Here is an 18,016-nt window from a genome sequence, read left to right as displayed (position 1 = left end):
CAGGTAAAGGAGGAGGAGGAGGAGGAGGAGGAGGAGGAGGAGGAGGAGGAGGAGGAGGAGGAGGAGGAGGAGGAGATGAAAGTAGATCCCTTTTTTCCTGCATCATCTGCTGTGAATTTAGTCCCTTCAGAAGTCTCAAAAGCACAGTGATAAATTAAATAGTTACCTAGATTAGCAAAAAATATATTTAAAGTCTTCACACTTTGCAAATGTTGGCAATTACAAAACTTTTTAAAAGGAATCTGTCAGGGGGCAAAAACCAGCTGGAATTCTGTTTTACTAATATGGGGATAATATCTTAGAGCAGTGGTTCTCAACCTTTCTAATGCCGCGACCCCATAATACAGTTCCCCATGTTGTGGTGACCCCCAACCACTTATACATCACCGGATGCCAGGGGTGTGGCCAAAGAAAAGGGGGGAAAAATGGCGGACAGCCTTGTTTGGCGACCCCCGTAAAATGGTCGTTCGACCCCAAATGGGGTCCCGACCCACAGGTTGAGAAGCACTGTCTTAGAGAGTATTCAAATTCAATGCTACACAGCTAGTTTTGATTTTTATGAAAAGACCATCAAAGGAATTTTAACTGATAATTGAATGGGAATTTAGTTTATTATTCTTGCAGTTCTAGTGCCAGAAAGGAGAGAAAGACATTTGTAATGTTTTCTGTCTGAGAAAATAAAATAGCCAGAAAGATGGGGGGGAGGGAGTAATTCACTGTCCTATCCAGGCAGCAAAAGATCTTAGTTCAGTCTTGCTAACAAAGAATAAGTTTGCTATTTCTAATCTTGTCTTTGCCTATTTTATATTCACATTCCATTTTACACAAACACACACATACACACACACACAATTCATACAGAAGGCACATGCTGCTTGGGTTACATATTGTCCCTATTTAAATAATCCTCCCATGCATATCTTTCGTATACTTACAGTTAACTGTTGTTGTAAAATGCTGCCTATCCAACAACTCCATTTATCCTTTGGCTTTGCATACTGATGGGTTTTTTTAAAAAAAAAATCTGAACTATTGGAATACTCATAAACATTCCACAACTTCTCAGTAGCAAAATGTGACTCCTTTCAGTCAATGAAGCCAGAAATTGTTCACCAATAATTATAAGGGCAGCTAACAGTTTGTTGCAGGTTAAACTTTCTTTTACATTATGGATTTATCTCCTTTTTAGATTTGCTAAACTAAAAGTCTTGGGTTTTTTTTAAAAAAAATATAGGAAATAGTAGTACTAAAGAGATATTTAATTTAGTGTAGCATAGTTTAGAATTTCACTATTTCCTTAATTTTTTTTATTAATTTGGTTTAGAGGACCATCTGATTCCTAATAATTCTGGATGGCTCACAATATTAAAAAGGTAACAACAATGCAAACCCCTCCCCAAAAACAAAAACAAGATCAGCTCAAAGATAAATATATAGACAAAGAAAAAAACTATCTGACTGAAAAGCCCTCTGGAAATATCAGTTTCTTGCTGTTCTCAAACAGTTTTGACCAAAAAAGTCAAACACCAGCATAACTACTGTATATAAGTTTTTAGTCGTTTGAAATAATATACTGAAGTTCCGTATCAGTGGAACCTCAAATTTCTTTTCATCCGTGTCCCTCTCTCTAACTATCTGTCTTCCTGTTTTCTACAATAGGTGAGCATTGTCTTAACACTGATGGTGCCATACAATGACATTGATACGGAATCACCCCTGATGGAGATGTTTGTAGCTCATGGGTTTTACACGGCCAAGTTCATTGTTGCTATTGGATCTGTTGCTGGACTCACCGTGAGCTTGCTGGGCTCCCTCTTCCCGATGCCTCGAGTAATTTATGCTATGGCTGGTGATGGACTTCTCTTCAGGTAAGATATTAACCTATATCCACACCACATTGACAATCACAGTGCAAACAAGTACAAATGCCTAAAATACTTTAAATCCTGACAAGAAGGTTGAGGTTCTTCTTGGGTGGTGGCTTTCTTCAATGCTGAGATAACATTTCAAAGCAGTTATGCAGAAACATGTGTGGATTATTTTCAGGTGAATGTGATGGCTCCATGGCCTTCCCATATTCTTCTCATTATCTGTCAGCTTCAGTGGAGAGAGGGTTGTGGTTTGTATCTAATTCAAGTTTCCCATTAAGTTCAAACCAGAAAATTCTAATTTTATTTATCTATTTAGAAAATGTATATGGCCACCCGCTCACTAACAGTGACTCTGGCAGCTTACAAAATGTAATTAAATAATCAAGATAATAAGCCAGGATCTTCTCTAAGTTCTTTGGCTCAAATGTAATGGCAATTCTGGTTTAAACTGGGATCTGCTCCCTGGAGAAGTCATGAAGAGAGAGGAGGAGCACGTGAATGGATAGGAGTACAATCCTTATCCATAATTCATCAATCATTGAATGAATTAAGGGACAATTGTCCACTGTCTATTGCCATGTAAATATTCCACAGTCACTGTGGTTCAATGAGCATATAATTGAATTTTAACATATTTGGCCTACATCTAAAATCTAAACAATATAAGACACTTATTTTAGAGTTGAAAGGTTCAGTGAGAAGGGACATGCATCAAATCCAAATTATGAATATTGCTATGCTAATAGTGTGAGGCCATTTCATGTGGAGAAGCCCAACTGAGCTGGGTTTTGACTCATTTCAACATCACAAGGGTCTTTCAGAGGGCAGAAAGTTAAATTAGCAATGGAAAGCAGGCTATCTGCAAAACCCAATTCTGTAATCTAAGAAAAAGAAATTATGAGGAAGTTTAGAAGGAATAGCTGGACATCATTGTCTATTTCCTGACTGTCTCGATCTGTTAAATGTTAAGGCAGGTCTGTGTGTATCTTGGAGGAATTGGGTTCGTTTGTCTAATAGTTTCCCTTGCAGATACTTTCCTTGCCACATAAATGAATAGAATAAATAAAGTGAGCTGCAAATGGGGACACTGGAGGTGGGATTGACCTTTCCCCTGTTCTTCATTGAAAGTTTTAAGGAAGTTTTCAGGCTTTCCACCTCTTGTATAACATAGTACAGTCTCTTTCTTCAAAGCATTGTCCTCCTGTATGGAAATGTAACTTTCAGAATTCCAAGTCAATATAGCTTTGATCTGTTCTGGCTGGGAATTTATGGTCTACCTCAACACACCTGAAGGACAGTAGATCATGAAATCCTATCCCACCCAACTGTCATGGTGTTGCCTGTCTGTAATGTTAAATATGGAGTTGATGCTAAGTAACTTTCCTTCTTTTCTCCCTAGATTCTTGGCCCATATAAGCTCCTATACTGAGACCCCTGTAGTAGCGTGCATTGTCTCAGGATTTCTGGCAGCACTCCTCTCCTTGCTAGTGAGCCTGAGGGACCTGATAGAGATGATGTCCATTGGTACTTTGCTTGCCTACACCTTAGTCTCTGTATGTGTCCTACTTCTGCGGTATCAACCAGAGAGTGATATTGATGGCTTTGTCAAATTCCTTTCTGAAGAGCACACGAAAAAGAAAGAAGGGATTTTAGCTGAGTGTGAAAAAGAAGTTTGCTCTCCAGTTAGTGATGGGGAAGATTTTGCAGGACCCCCCACCAATACTTGTGGTGCAAAGAACCTCCCTTCCTTGGGTGACAATGAGATGCTAATTGGAAAATCAGACAAGTCCACCTACAACATCAACCATCCCAACTATGGCACAGTTGACATGACCTCGGGAATAGAAGCAGACGAGTCTGAAAATATCTATCTCATCAAGTTGAAGAAATTAATAGGACCACGATATTACACTATGAGAATCCATCTTGGACTGCCAGGGAAAATGGACAGGCCTACAGCAGCTACAGGCCAGACTGTCACCACCTGTGTACTCTTGCTGTTTGTCCTTATGTTTATCTTCTGCTCTTTCATTATCTTTGGAGTGGACTATGTTTATGACCAGAGCTGGTGGGCAATTCTTCTGGTGGTCCTCATGGTCTTGCTGATTATTATGTTGGTCTTTGTTATCCTTCAACAGCCAGAAAACCCCAAAAAGCTGCCTTACATGGCCCCCTGTCTGCCTTTTGTTCCTGCATTTGCTATGCTCGTGAACATCTATCTCATGCTGAAACTTTCAAAGATCACTTGGATACGGTTTGCTGTCTGGTGCTTTGTGGGTATGTCCTGAATTTGAAATGGGAGTAATCAAAGCAGCCTTTCCAAAAATAGGACCACCCCATGTTGGACTGAAACTTTAATTCCTATCTTCTCCAAGATTTTTTTTTATTTGATGGTATCTTCAGGGTTAGGAGCCATGCTGGCGCACTGGTTAAAATGCAGTATTGCAGGCTAACTGCCCACAGTAAGGAGTTTGATCCTGACTGGTTCAAGATTGACTCAGCATTGTAAACCTCCCAGAGAGTGTTGTAAAGCACTGTGGAGCAATATATAAGTCTAAGTGCTATTGATATTGCTATTTGGAAGCACCTTGTCTCAAAATCCTAAGTAGCCAACAGTGAAAATGTTTAGGCAATTCTCCATGGCTTTGCAAATCACGGTTTATAAAGCCATGAAGAAATACCATGTCAGCTGTCAGTAATGGGAGCTGCTGTCCATTCAGCATATCTGCAGAGTCTGAGAGAAACCTATTTCATTAGAGAAAGGAAATAGCTGAATTGGCTTTTCAAAAATTATTTGACTCAATATCCTGAGGCATAATGTGATTCCAGATACAGGTAATAAAACATGATTTATGACTTACTCTACATTGTCTGAACCTGCTCGTTAAGTCATAGTTAAACAATGACGTTAATTAATAAATTATGGAATGCCTTCACATAACTTCACTAGGTTGAAAAATAAATTATCTGGGACCATTCCAGACTACATTTACATGGTGAACTATTGGAACTTTAAGTAAAAGGGCCTCTTGTTTATTCGCATCCATTATTTACATTTTAAGTCAGTGTTTCTCAACCTTGACAGTTTTAAAGCATGTGGACTTCAACTCCCAGAATTCTGGGAGTTGAAGTCCATGTGACTTAAAATTGTCAAGGTTGAGAAACACTGTTTTAAGTCCATTTGCAGACTGTTCCTTTTGATGGCCCTTTTTAATCTCTATTTTTCTATGGCTATTTTTTGAATAACTTAGAGAGAATGGGTAGCCTCTCTGATTTTTTAAAAATTTTAATTAAGTGATGCATGTAGCTTGTTTTGATCATCTTCTTATGAAAAACATACAAGTGGGAAAGCTAAAAGAAAAGAAAAAATAGACTGTCCTTCTTCAACATTGTTCCTTTTCTGCCTGGGTGTCTTGTTTTGTAGTTGAACAATGTAATAAATAATACATATTTTGGTGGGGAGAAAGAATTAATTGTGGAAGAAGCAGGAACAACGGAACTGAGCCAATTATATAACTATCCAGCAGTATATATATTCCATACTGGAGTTATAAATATTATAAAATAAACTATTCAACATTATAGCAGTAAATTACAGTGGATCTCTGTGAGTTGCCTCCTCTAGGCACTTTATACTCAGAGATGACCTTGTTCTCTGCAAGGCTATGAGGTAACACAATTTGCAGCAGCGAGGCACTTCTTCTTGCCTCAGATACACAACACACAGTTCAGGTTGCCTAAAGCAACCTCTCCGTGTCTGTTGCAGATGTGTAAAATCTGGGACTGCCAGGAGAGAACTCAGAAACAAGGCGAAGTGAAACAGTATGACTGCCTTGTCCCAAAGGTGCTTTTCAAAAGGCAACTAGACTTTCCCGGGTTTTTTTTTATTTTCCTTGAAAACATTTCACACTTCTTATCCAAGAAGCTTCTTCATTTCCGACTGAATGGTGGGGAATAGAAAGATTTATATTCTTTGCAGTCGTCTGGTATTAGCATTCAGAAGGTCGGTGGTTAGCTCTCTGTGGAGGCCACTTGGGGATTTATCTGTACTCTCAGGGTCATCTGAATCAGGGTGCAAATGGGTGTGTGAAACCTCGGGAGTGCTAAAAGGTTCCACACCCATTTGCACTCTGATTCAGGTGACTCCGAGGGTACAGATAAATCCCCAAGTGGCCTCAATGACTCTCAGAGAGCTACCTTAGAGCAGTGTTTCTCAACCTTGACAATTTGAAGGCATGTGGACTTCAACTCCCAGAATTCCACAGCCAGCAATGCTGGCTGTGGAATTCTGGGAGTTGAAGTCCACATGCCTTAAAATTGTCAAGGTTGAGAAACACTGCATTAGAGTGCTAACAACCAGGTGATGCAAAAAATATAAATCCTTCTATTCCCCACCATTCAGTCAGAAATGAAGAGGCTTCTTGGATGAGAAGCAAAATGTTTTCAAAGAAAAAACCCCCAAGAAAATCCAGTCGCCTTTTGAAAAGCATCTTTGGGACAACCATGACCTGGATGGCTGAGAATCTCCGTAGACATATGGCTGCCTTACTTTGATTTTAGAAAGTAGGAGCAAAAGTCCTGCATTACTTCATGAAGCAGCTTGGAAAGGTTGTTTCACTTCAAACACTGTCAAAGTGAGATCCTTCCAAAGTCCTAATGTAGGTCAGCCTCCTTCTTTAGTGAAAGCAAATCAAAAAGGAGAAGGGAGAGTTTGATCAAATATACTATGATTACTTTTTTTTGGACTTTCTCTGTTGCTCAGTGTCTATGGAGATTCTCAGTCATCCAGGTCATAGTTATCCTAAAGGTGCTTTTTCATGAGGGAACTGGACTTTCTTGTTTTTCTTTGAAGACATTTTGCTTCTCATCCAAGAAGCTTCTTCAGCCCTGACTGGATGGTGGGGAACTGGCAATACTCAGGTAATCGTGACAACACAGATAAACCTCCAAGTGGCCTCAACGACTCTCTAAAACAGTGGTTGTCAATCTTTTTAATGCCTCGCCCCCCAACCGGTTGTAAGTCGAGGACTACTCAACCGGTCGTAAGTCGAGGACTACTCAACTGGTGCAGCAGCGTTTGCAGAATGGGACTTTTGGCAGGCTCAGCAGGGCAGAGACAGCCTGGACAAGTCCTATTGGCTTTTGAAAGCCAATAGAATTAGATTCTATTCAAGAGAGTCTATTCTATTGGCTTTCAAAAGCCAATAGAATAAAAGGGGATAGCACAGCTAAGGAAAAGGGGAAAAAATGGCGGACTGCGTTGTTTGGCGACCCCCGTGAAATGGTTGTTCGACCCCAAATGGGGTCCCGACCCACAGGTTGAGAACCACTGCTCTAAAAGAATGCACATAACCAGCTGTCTGCAAGAAATATAAATCCATTCCCCACCGTCCAGTTGGAGCTGAAGAAGCTTCTTGGATGAGAAGTGGAACGCCTTCAAAGAAAAAACAAGGAAGTCCAGTTGCCTCTTGAAAAAGCACCTTTGGGTTCTCTCTTGCTCCTCACTTTGTCAATTGACCATGATTAAAATAAATATGGAGGGCTTGAGCATAGCCATTGATGGGCCAAATTCTCTTCTCTCTTCCCTAGGGCTGCTGATTTATTTTGGCTACGGCATATGGAACAGTACACTGGAAATCACAGCTCGAGAGGAGGCTTTGCACCAAAGCACTTACCAACGTTACGATGTTGATGTGGATCCATTCTCCATTGAAGAAGGATTTGACTCCGCTGGGAATGAAAAGTACCATGACTGGGATCCTGCTGATGACAAAGGTTTCTCTTATCAGCCGATGGCTGAAGGAAAGGAAAGCAGTCGGACAAGTAGCAAATCAAAGAACAAAGCCAAACATAAACAGAACTCAGATGCATTGATTTCTAATGATGAGTTAGACTACTCACCAGAGTAGATGCGATAGAAACACAACCATGTCGTTTTATTTTATTTGGTCACTAAGCTAACACTTGGGCTGAAATTCAGGGGCAGTATTCACACAACCTGTTCAACCCAGTTACTACATTCACCCATTTGGGGGGATTAATATTATGAACCATGATGGCCTAACTCAGTAAGCATTTCCACAACTTGGCAAGCTTCATGAGTTACCAGCAAGCTCAACATATTGTGCAAATGCATTTGTTAGGTCTTTAACTGACCCGGTTAAGAATGTTGTGTGAATCGAGGCAGCAACTTCATTTGAAACCATTCTTATCAAGGCTTGGATGCTTCTGCCAGTAATTACTTCACTCACTCTCTGCTGCTCAGGATGGTTCTGTCAAGGGTTTATCCTGAATCCACTAAAGGTCCAACTAAAGGAATCAAAACTGATTTCTCTACACTCACCCTCCCAGCCCTAATGTTATTTCATTTGATGTTGATAGCTGATCCTTTACCCAAACTAGGAGAGCTTGTGAAGCCTTTCTAGGAAACCCATGCATGAAATGCCTCCTGTTTGCATTGACTTAAGCTTTCAGCTGAAAATGCATCCAACAAACTATCAGCAACATAAATTGGGCTCCATTGGTAGGGAAAATGTTAATATTTCCAATGCTTTCCTCAAGAATAGACAATCTTTTTTGTATTCGAGGACCACATTTCTTTTCCTCCTCCTCCTCCCCTCTGTGGAATTCTGATGGCATGACAGTGATTTTGTGATGTCATCCTAGGGAATCAAGCTACAATATTGCTGAATAAAAAGAAGGGTTGGAGGCACGGGAAATAACTGTAATAGATATGTTGAAATTAATGGAATATTAATTACATCAATTCATTTTTTGTTTGTTTTCTGTGAAAAGTTATGTTCTAGTGGAGTGAAAAGAGGGCTAGATCGCAAATATGATCATAGGACAGTAATGGCGAACCTTTTAAAGATTGGGTGCCCAAAAGGTGGCCCCGCCCCTGCTGCACCCCCTACCCCGCCCTACCCCGCCTGCCTGCAGGGCCACTCACCACCTCCAGGGCCTGCCGCAGATCACCCAGGCAGCCCAGCAGCACCATGGCAGCCACGCCCTCTCCCCGCACCCTGCAGCATCAACTGTGCGTAATGGGGCGTGAGGGCAGAGTCTTGTCTATGCTGTCTGACTGCCATGTCCTTGGCTGCGCTGCTCCGCATGGGCCATGCTTGGGGGCGACTCTCCTCCAGGGGGGTTGCTGGTGAGAGGGTTGTGGGGGGAGGCAAGGCTGGGGCAACGGCAAGTGTGCCCACAGAGAGGGCTCCAAGTGCCGCCTCTGGCACCAGTGCCATAGGTTCACCACCACTGCCATAGGATATAGGCTGCAGACCCTTGCTGTAGAAAATGCTCATTTGTGCCCTGACTGGTGACAATCAAGTCATCTGGCAAATAGATCAGAGTTTCCTTTATTTAAAGATAAGATTGACAAATCAAGTTGGCATGCTGAGGATGGTACTATTGTTATGTTCCCAAGGAATATGACACAGAGAAAATAGAGATTCAGTGATTGGGTAGAACAAGTGCATCTTTTCACATACCAAAACATTATTTGTACAATTTAACCTTTTCTCATTTGCATTTTGATGCCATACTTTTTTTTTTTGTTTGTGCCATCTCAGCTAATCCCCACTGACCCTTCATTTTTTTCCTGGTGAACCAGGCTTCTCCACAGAGTATGGTCATAAAAGTCAAGATGGCAGCTGCATTGGTGCAGCCAAAGTTCTGCCTGGTTTGTATTTGCATTACATTATCCATGCCAAGCTTCAGTTGCACCATCACATTTGCCCATCTTGACTATGAAGACCATTCCATGAAGATACCAAAGTGATTAATTATATGACATTACATAATTGGACTAGATTTGCATCTTGGTAAGATTTTGGGTTGGCTTTCCTTTCATTGAAGGAAATTTGGTTATCTATATTCTCTGATGTAAATTCTATAGATCAGAACAATGCAGACGCCGTACGATGACAATAAAATTTCAATAGAATGACTGTAAACGCTGAAATTCAGTAGAATTACACAGTACTGTTCTTTTTTATCCTATACTAGTTTAAATTATGGTAGTGGAAAACACAATTTATTACTTCCTTACAGAATAAAGTTTCCTGCATGGACATGTCATTAAAACTCTTCTACCATATAATTTCCTAAGCACAAAAACCTCCTCACTTTATTGTCAGAATCAGGACTATCTCAGTGCAACATTTTGTTTCTCACACTGGCCAACTAGATGTCTCCAAGATGCTAAAGGAAGTGATAGAGACACCCCCTTCTCCCACAAATTCTTCCCTGCAATTCATATTTGGATGCATCCAGCTACTAACAAGGAAGTAGCATTAATTTGTGAAAACTAAATGCCCATAATAAACTGGACCTGAATACATTTATTCAACTATCCCTAAAACCATCTAAATCAGTAGTCATCACCATGACATGTGGCAATCAATTCAACATGTGAGTGAGTTGCTGTATGAAGAAAGGGCTTTCTTTTGCTTTTCAAAATCTCTTTCTCACCAGCTTCATTGGATAACCTCTCGTGTTTTGAGACAGTGTGGGACAAAACCTCCTTGTCTCCATGCATGCTTGCTTTTGTGTAGTTCATACAAGATCCTCCCAGATGCTTGTTTTCTATGCTAAGGTTCCAAATTCCTTTTTCCTTAGGGCAGGTGTTCAAGTCATTTAGGTTGTCCTCTTCTGCCTGATTTGTCCAGCTATATTACATCATTTTACAATGTGACTACCTTTTTCCTAATATGGATTTAATATGGAGTTATATAAAAGCATCACAATATATTACAATTCATTTTTCCTTTTATTCTTTCTTTATTTCTTTGTTTGGGCTACCTTTATCTTGCCTTCTTAATTGTTGCTGTCCTCCTTAACTTTACAGGCTCTTAGGAATTATTAGAGATATTCTGGAACTGGATTGGCTCTCCTGATATTGTAGAATACATTCTAGTTGAGTCTTAATTATTATGACTTTATATAATTTATAAGCATGACTGAGTGTGTGACCCACTTACTCCTTCCTTTCCATCTTTTATTCACCAATATCCTTGGCTTTAGTTCTTCCATTTTGTAATCAGATGTAATTGCATTGAACCCTGCAAGCAATTTCCCAGTTGGATGTAGGGTATATGTAACAACAGTTTGTTCACTGCTTCCTATCGTCTCTACAACACTTAAGTCTTATATGAGATTATGGTCATCACTGTGGATTAAATCTGGATTTGCTTTTCCCTTGTTGAGTTCCAAGATCAACAGTGTTGGTCACTGTCATTTGGAAAATGTTAACTTCTTACTCTATACATGAACGTAGCCAATCTCTGGTTAGACTCATTGTCCACTGCTCCATCCCCTAGTAACATCAAGCAGCTTCTCAGAACTGTGCCTAATGTCTGTAGTCTTTATTAAGAAGACAAATTAACACAGAATCTATGCATTCATCACCTAACCCACCTCTGCTTCTAATATCAATTGCACAACCAAAAAATTCTGCCTATCCCTGGTGGAGTATTCAGGTAGAGAGAAAGGGAATTTATTATCCAATGATTGGGTCCCTCTAAAAGGAATATCTTCTTTGTTCTTGAGATGATATCCTTCTTCATAAGAATCCTCCTTCACCTTTGTAGCAAAAAAGCTATCATCCTGAGTGTGAGATGAGGCCATTATATCCTATTAGACCTCAGCAACCCTAACCCTAACCCTCTGAGCATCTCCAACTCAGCCACCTTGGTTTCAGAGTAATGGACTTGTTTTTGAAAACTGAAAGCTCACTACTCTGAGCACAAATCCATAACATTACATCCAATAAACAGCTAGTCAAACATTTTACATTCTGTGTGATAAATTAGAAAATATTTCTTTTCCTAAGACTTTTGATGTCATGTGCCTGACTAAACACTTCAAAGAACTTTCAGGCATGGTTTAAGCTAAAAAGCCTTTTATTAGTGTAGAGGGGTGTCAGCATGGCATGGTGGATGCCAAGATCTGAATTTCCCTTCCTTTGCACATAACATTCCAGGCATTTCCCCTCCCCTATTTTGGGGTCATGATTCACATCTTCCAATTAACCTGGAGGGCAAAGATTCACTTCCGTTCCTTTTCCCAGGCTTTCCTTATAATACTCCTCCCTTTCTCTGTCATCTGAATTAACTCTAAAAATACCAGACAGTTCTGCATATTTTGTCAAAGCAAGAATATTCAATATTAGCAGTGTTGACATTTGACACTTATATTTATTGTCGACAAGCTTGGTTTTGTTCTTATGTGGAAACTATTTGACCAAACAAGTAGCTCTTCTTTATGCTTGGCTTCATCAAACAATGGCAAACTTACCTTGATATTTTTTTTCTCTGGGAGATTAGTATGATCCTTCCCCACTAAACCTACTTAGAAAATTCCTCTGTTTTCTTGTTTTCTTCTATTTATTTGCTCTGATAATAAGTTCCCAAGTGCCTTTTCTTTTTCTAAAAGTCTTGCCTGAGACTGAGATTGTTCCTTGTAATTTTATAAAATCTCCTACGAGTGTCTTTTTTTGTTGATCACATAGATGACTACTATCTACAAACATCTCTCTTAAAAATAAAGTATTGGCAGCTAAATCTAGAATGTGAAGGCATCTTCTCTAAAACACAATTGGCTACTAGCTTCCATTATTGTTCCTTGAGTGTACTTGAAGCAAGGTTGAAACAAAGATCTTTGATTTAGGTCACATGAGCCCTGATTAACATGAATAAATATGTACTACCATTATGTGTAAGATTACTTCACTCAAAAGATACCTAATTTTGATTATTCTACAATAACTTGTAGTTATTTTGCATACTGATATCCAGAAAGTTCAGTCCTGCTTTATTTGCAACACATAGAGGAAACAAATGCCACCATTCTGTTTTCTCTTATCTAAATCATAGGCCACTAAATAAAAGCAGTGTGTGTGTGTGTGTGTGTGTGTGTGTGTGTGTGTGTGTGTGTGTGTCTGTTTGTGTGTCTGTGTGCTGTGTGTCTGTTGCATCTGAAAAAATATATATAGGAAGAAAGGGTTGTTGTAGTCCTACCTGAGGGGTTGTATGCATCTCTTTTCCATTCCTTTGCTTCTGCAGCTCCATGTTTTCTACACTAAACTCTGTAGCCCAGGTGTATTAATAGGACTGAGATTAAGAATCCACAAAATCCCCACTTCCATTATGAGTCTCACTTTTCTTAATCAGGCCCATTGAGATTCACACTTGGAATCTTATGAAGGCCAGGAGTTCAAAAGGAGGAGGTTGCAGAACCCTTCACTGAACCCCATCATCATCATTGTTGAGTCGTCGAGTCAATAGCGAAAGAAGAGCACACATTCTGATGGTTATAATAGCCTGTTTTCTCTTCAGCTCTCTCCGACACAACTCAGAGCTTGCAGGCCTCTCTGCCTCTAAATAGAATCCCCGGGCAAAAAGGTAACAAAGAATGGCGCGCTTCCGCGCCTTGCGCATGTGCGCAGGCTGGCACCACTCAGTCTGGTCCCGAGCAGCTTGCAACAGCCCAGGACCATTGCAACGTCCCGAGCCTGCTTTTGCAGGCTCAGGACATAACAATCATCATCATCATTAACATCATCATCTATTGAATTTATGTGCTGCCCAACTCCCAGTGACTCTAAAGCAAAGGCCAAAGGAATATTTCTGTAAGAAGTGTAGGAGATTCATTTCATTCTGTTCTTTTTCCAAGTTTCTATTTAGCTGCAACAAGTTATCCCTGTGCTATGCCACCCTTCTCCAAAAGAAGATCCTCTTCTTTAACTCTCATAAAATCAGACTTAGAACAAGAATAAGAAAATCCTGTGACATTTCTGTGGCTTAACTTCTCAGAGTCAACAAGAAGTCAATAATAATAGAATCTGTAATCTCACGTTTAGAGGAAAAAAGGTTCCCCATCGTTGGTCTAGAGTCCCTCCAGGTGTTGCCAACCCAAGTCAAAATGGCTAATGATCAGAAATACTATCAGTTGTAGTTCAAATGAAAACACCACTTACCTATCCAGACTAATATAGCTACGTTGAAGTTGGCTGTTTCTTTTTTTTTCTTTTTTTAAGTTTTATTGATTTTCCAGTTTTACATCCAAATATTTGGAAAGCAACGTGGTGATTGGGTTAGTCAAAATTTCAAAAACAGAATCTTTAGTTGGAAGTTTCTATTGGGATCAATGGCTATTTAATATGCTATTGCTAATAAGATTTAGGGAATAGGTGAAGACTTTGTTGTTCTGTGGTATGGGAAGATAAATTAATCCTTCTTTACCACAGATCATGATGCCATGGGTCTATTTAGTTTTCTAAACTACACATTAATTACAAATTTGGAGATTTTATGATGTTAGTTCCAGATGCTTAATTATCCATGTTTTCTTGCTCCAATATTGATTTGAACTAAATTCCTCTGTCTTAAAAAAATATATTATTATTTACGAAGCCCCTTCCCAACTGTGTCTGCATAGCTAAGTGTTGGAACTAGATTTACAAGTACTTAGAATCAACTCAATGAAACCAGTAGCATTCAATTGGCCATACCTACCTTGAGAACCATTGATAGATCTGCTCTGTTCTCATCATACCGTTTATCACAAATAATTGCTGTTCAGAGTTTTGCATCCCAGTTCAAACCCTAGTTTGAAGATGTAATAACCAATTTCAATACTTCACATCTAGATAAGTAATCTGTTTACTTGTAACCAAAACTAGATTTATCATGTACCGTTAGAAGCTGTTTGCCTTGGAGGTGCTTCGCTGGGGTGGGTCTCCACCTTGTTTTCCTTGACTGCTACTACTAAAGTCATGGAAACATTTTCTAAGTCAAAGCTTCAACCCAAAACAGGATACAGTCATCAATATAGCTCTGCTGCTCTTTATGAAGCAAACCATGGGAATCTATCGTTGATTTACAGTTTGATGGATTTTGAGAGCATGGAATTGGTTTGTACATTCATGATTATCATTAAGTGATTGTGGCATCAGATGGTCACACGCATGTGTCAATGAGCCATTTCTGATCAAACAGCAGAAATGAGACCACCATGGTAGCTTCCACTGTCACAAACACATTGCTTTTCCTGGGATCAGTTCACACATACACAGCAAAGTAGTCAATGCCAGTCAAGTGACATGTCTGTGCAACTAATGTATTTGTTTGCCCTGTCGGGAGGTGCCGTATATACTCTTTCCCATGTATTTATTATGGGAAAAGTGGACGGATGCATGCCCTGTTCTGCATATACCATGTGGCTTTTCTCTGAAGCAAATGAGAGGCTCTTAAGAGCTGCTTGCGTCACTCTTGTGTCCACAGTGAACCAGTGGAAAAAGGACAGGGATCCTGCAATTATTTAACTATAAGGCCCTTTGCTCTAGCTTTGTTGCTGCAAAGGACTGTCACTGTGTGTCAAACAAAGGCATTTGTATTCAACATGCAATTAGTAAATGGTCTTTGCTGCATTGAATTTCAGTCAGTTTCAATATTGTCTCCTTGGAAGTTGTTTTTGTTTTGTTTTTACAGGTGGCATTTCCTGCTGTGAATATTGATTTGCACTTCTTATATGAAATTGATGTATTTGTTTAAAAGGAAAAATACTTGTTCTCTTATTTATTTTTGTGATTCCCATACCCCGTTGGTGTACTATGCAATGGGCTTTTGTGGTGTGTCCTGATGACAGTTTATGCAGATATCTTAATGAAGTGACCTTTATTTTGAGAATGATTGTGTTGTTGATTATTATATAATATATACAAATATATGATGTCAAAAGACACTTGGGAAAGAAATCTATATTTACCAAATGTGTATATTTTAATAGATGCATAATGCTTCATTGTGTGCCTTTATATTTACGGAAAAACAGGGATGGGGTTTTAAAAAAGCCAACATCTCAGCTGAATTGTCCATAGGTTTTAAAATGAAATATTAAACCAAAAAAAAGAGAAGAAGAAAACTCATAGTCTATACTCATATATACAAATAGTTCTTAAAATGACCAATATCAGAAGATCAGGTGTTTTTCAGCACTAAAGTGAATTAAATACAGATTATGCCTTAAGAAGCTGGAAATATGTCCTTTGTAGAATAGTAGTTGAAATGGGCTGGCTTTGGGGATTTATTTGCATTGTTGGGAAAGAAAAATGGTATTAGATTTCACAATAAAACTTGGAAAACAACAATAACATGTTTAGGGCATTTCCATCATTCTCTGTCTCCTGATCTTTGTTTCTTCCATCCTCTCACTGTCTGAATTTAATATATGTCACATTCCAGCAGTTCTAACTCTTCCCCAAACAGTTTTAGTTCAATGAATAACAGAGTTGGAAGGGACCTTGGTGGTCTTCTAGTCCAACCCCCTGCTCAAGCAGGAAATCCTATACCATTTCAGACAAATGGTTGTCCAATCTCTTCTTAAAAACCTCCAGTGTTGCAGGACTTACAACTTGTGGAGGCAAGTCGTTCCACTGATAAATTGTTCTAACTGTCAGGAAATTTCTTCTTAGTTCTAGGTTGCTTCACTCCTTGGTTAGTTTTCATCCATTGCTTCTTTTGCGGCCTTCAGGTGCTTTGGAGAATAAATTGACCTGCTTTTCATTGGGGCAGCCCCTTAGATATCGGAATTTCTAATATGAGGAATATCTAATATGAGGATGCTGATACCCATAATTCCCAGAAAAGAATTATTCATGCCAATAATTGACTTAGATTAAATTATTATTAAAGCAATGTCCATGACAAAATTTCACACTTTGTCATTTGGGACTTGGGAATGAATACGTAGGTTTTGTATGTTACCAGAATGGCATCTGTTGAATCTCTGCCATTTCAAGGGAAACTCAGTTCTCTTGTCAGTCATAAGTAGGCCTTGCTGAAATGAACAGGAATTGGGCCATTAGAGTATTGCAAGGAGAAGATTTGATGCTACAGAAAACTATGTCCAATTTTAGCCAGTTAGCCAGGGGTAGTCAACCTTGGCTCTTTTATGACCCGTGGACTTCAACTCCCACAATTCCTGAGCCAGCATGGCTGGCTCAGGAATTGTGGGAGTTGAAGTCCACGAGTCATAAATGAGCCAAGGTTGACTACCCCTGATGTTAGACAGTTTGCCTTGGGCTCTCATGCAAACCAAACAGTCTATTTGCGTAAAGCATCCATGCTATTTCCCCACAGAAGCCAAACCATTGACACGGACAATGTGAATTCTGTGTCACATCTTCTCCAAAGCCACCAAACTCCACGCTAAGATTTCCCTCTGCCAAGGACCTAAATTAGAAGAGAGATCGAGGCTACAGACAGGACATAAGAGTCCTTCCTGCCTAGCACCGTCAGCTGCTGGCAAGACAGAGAAGAGGAGGAGAAGGAGGAGGTGCAGAAGAGCCCAAGAGACATTTGTAACTCAGTCCCTCCTCCACTTGAAGAGCCAAGGACCTTCCTGCCCACACAATGTCCCTCAGTGATCCTACCAAACTGCTAAGCCTCTGCATAGCCTTAGGGAAAGTCACGTGACCTACTGATAGACATTATTTATAACCTTGTATGTGCATACAGTACCATCCTTGTTTGGGCAATGTTTGCAACAAAGAAGAATGCCATTATCTTCTCCCCCATGCCACCCACCCACAAGGCATCCACCAGAAGCAGTCAGTCCCTATGCGATCATAAACCGCAGCCCCAAGAGACAGGGGATGTGACCCAGAGAAGAATCACCAGAAAGCAGAAGCATCAGGGCTGTATTTGTACACAGAGATGATCTTTAGCATGTAATGGTAAGATTTGGCTATGTATAGGTGTCTGCTCAGATATGGTTGTCATGGGTTGTTCTACTAAATTTGGGCTCCACAATCTGGTACCATTGACTTCAGCGTGCCTGTAAGAATCTCCTTTGGTGCCTATGATGCTTTGCAGTACACACACACACACACACACACACACACACACACACACACACACATATTTCCCAAAAAGAAAAATAAACCTGAACTTAATCCCTTCCTTACCCAGTATAGGATGCCTTCTTTATTGTATTCTCAGAGAATTTAAGACAATTTGAAAGATAAATTGTATGTGAAAGAAACAGATGATCCTTTCAGAGAAATACAATTTGCACATACATGTATATACCCTTGTGGATGCAAAGATAGAAAATTATTTTAATTGCAAAAATTAAAAGTGCCA

General features: G+C 39.7%; 1 protein-coding gene across 1 annotated transcript in view; it reads left to right on the top strand.

Annotated features, from left to right (window-relative positions):
• Positions 1-8,762, top strand: part of SLC7A14 (solute carrier family 7 member 14) — a 51,484-nt gene extending 42,722 nt beyond the window's left edge. The window contains exons 6-8 of the mRNA XM_039337965.1: positions 1,660-1,868; positions 3,271-4,148; positions 7,461-8,762. Coding sequence (XP_039193899.1) covers positions 1,660-1,868; positions 3,271-4,148; positions 7,461-7,780 — 1,407 coding nt within the window. The 3' untranslated portion in view covers positions 7,781-8,762. The remainder of the gene's footprint in view (positions 1-1,659; positions 1,869-3,270; positions 4,149-7,460) is intronic.
• Positions 8,763-18,016: the final 9,254 nt, after the last annotated feature.

The sequence above is a fragment of the Crotalus tigris genome, unplaced genomic scaffold (genome assembly GCF_016545835.1).
Source record: "Crotalus tigris isolate CLP2741 ecotype Arizona unplaced genomic scaffold, ASM1654583v1 scf7180000017549.6302385, whole genome shotgun sequence".
NCBI lineage: Eukaryota > Metazoa > Chordata > Lepidosauria > Squamata > Viperidae > Crotalus > Crotalus tigris.
The sequence above is the reverse complement of the archived record's forward strand: the minus strand, read 5'-3'. Positions and strand labels throughout refer to the sequence as shown.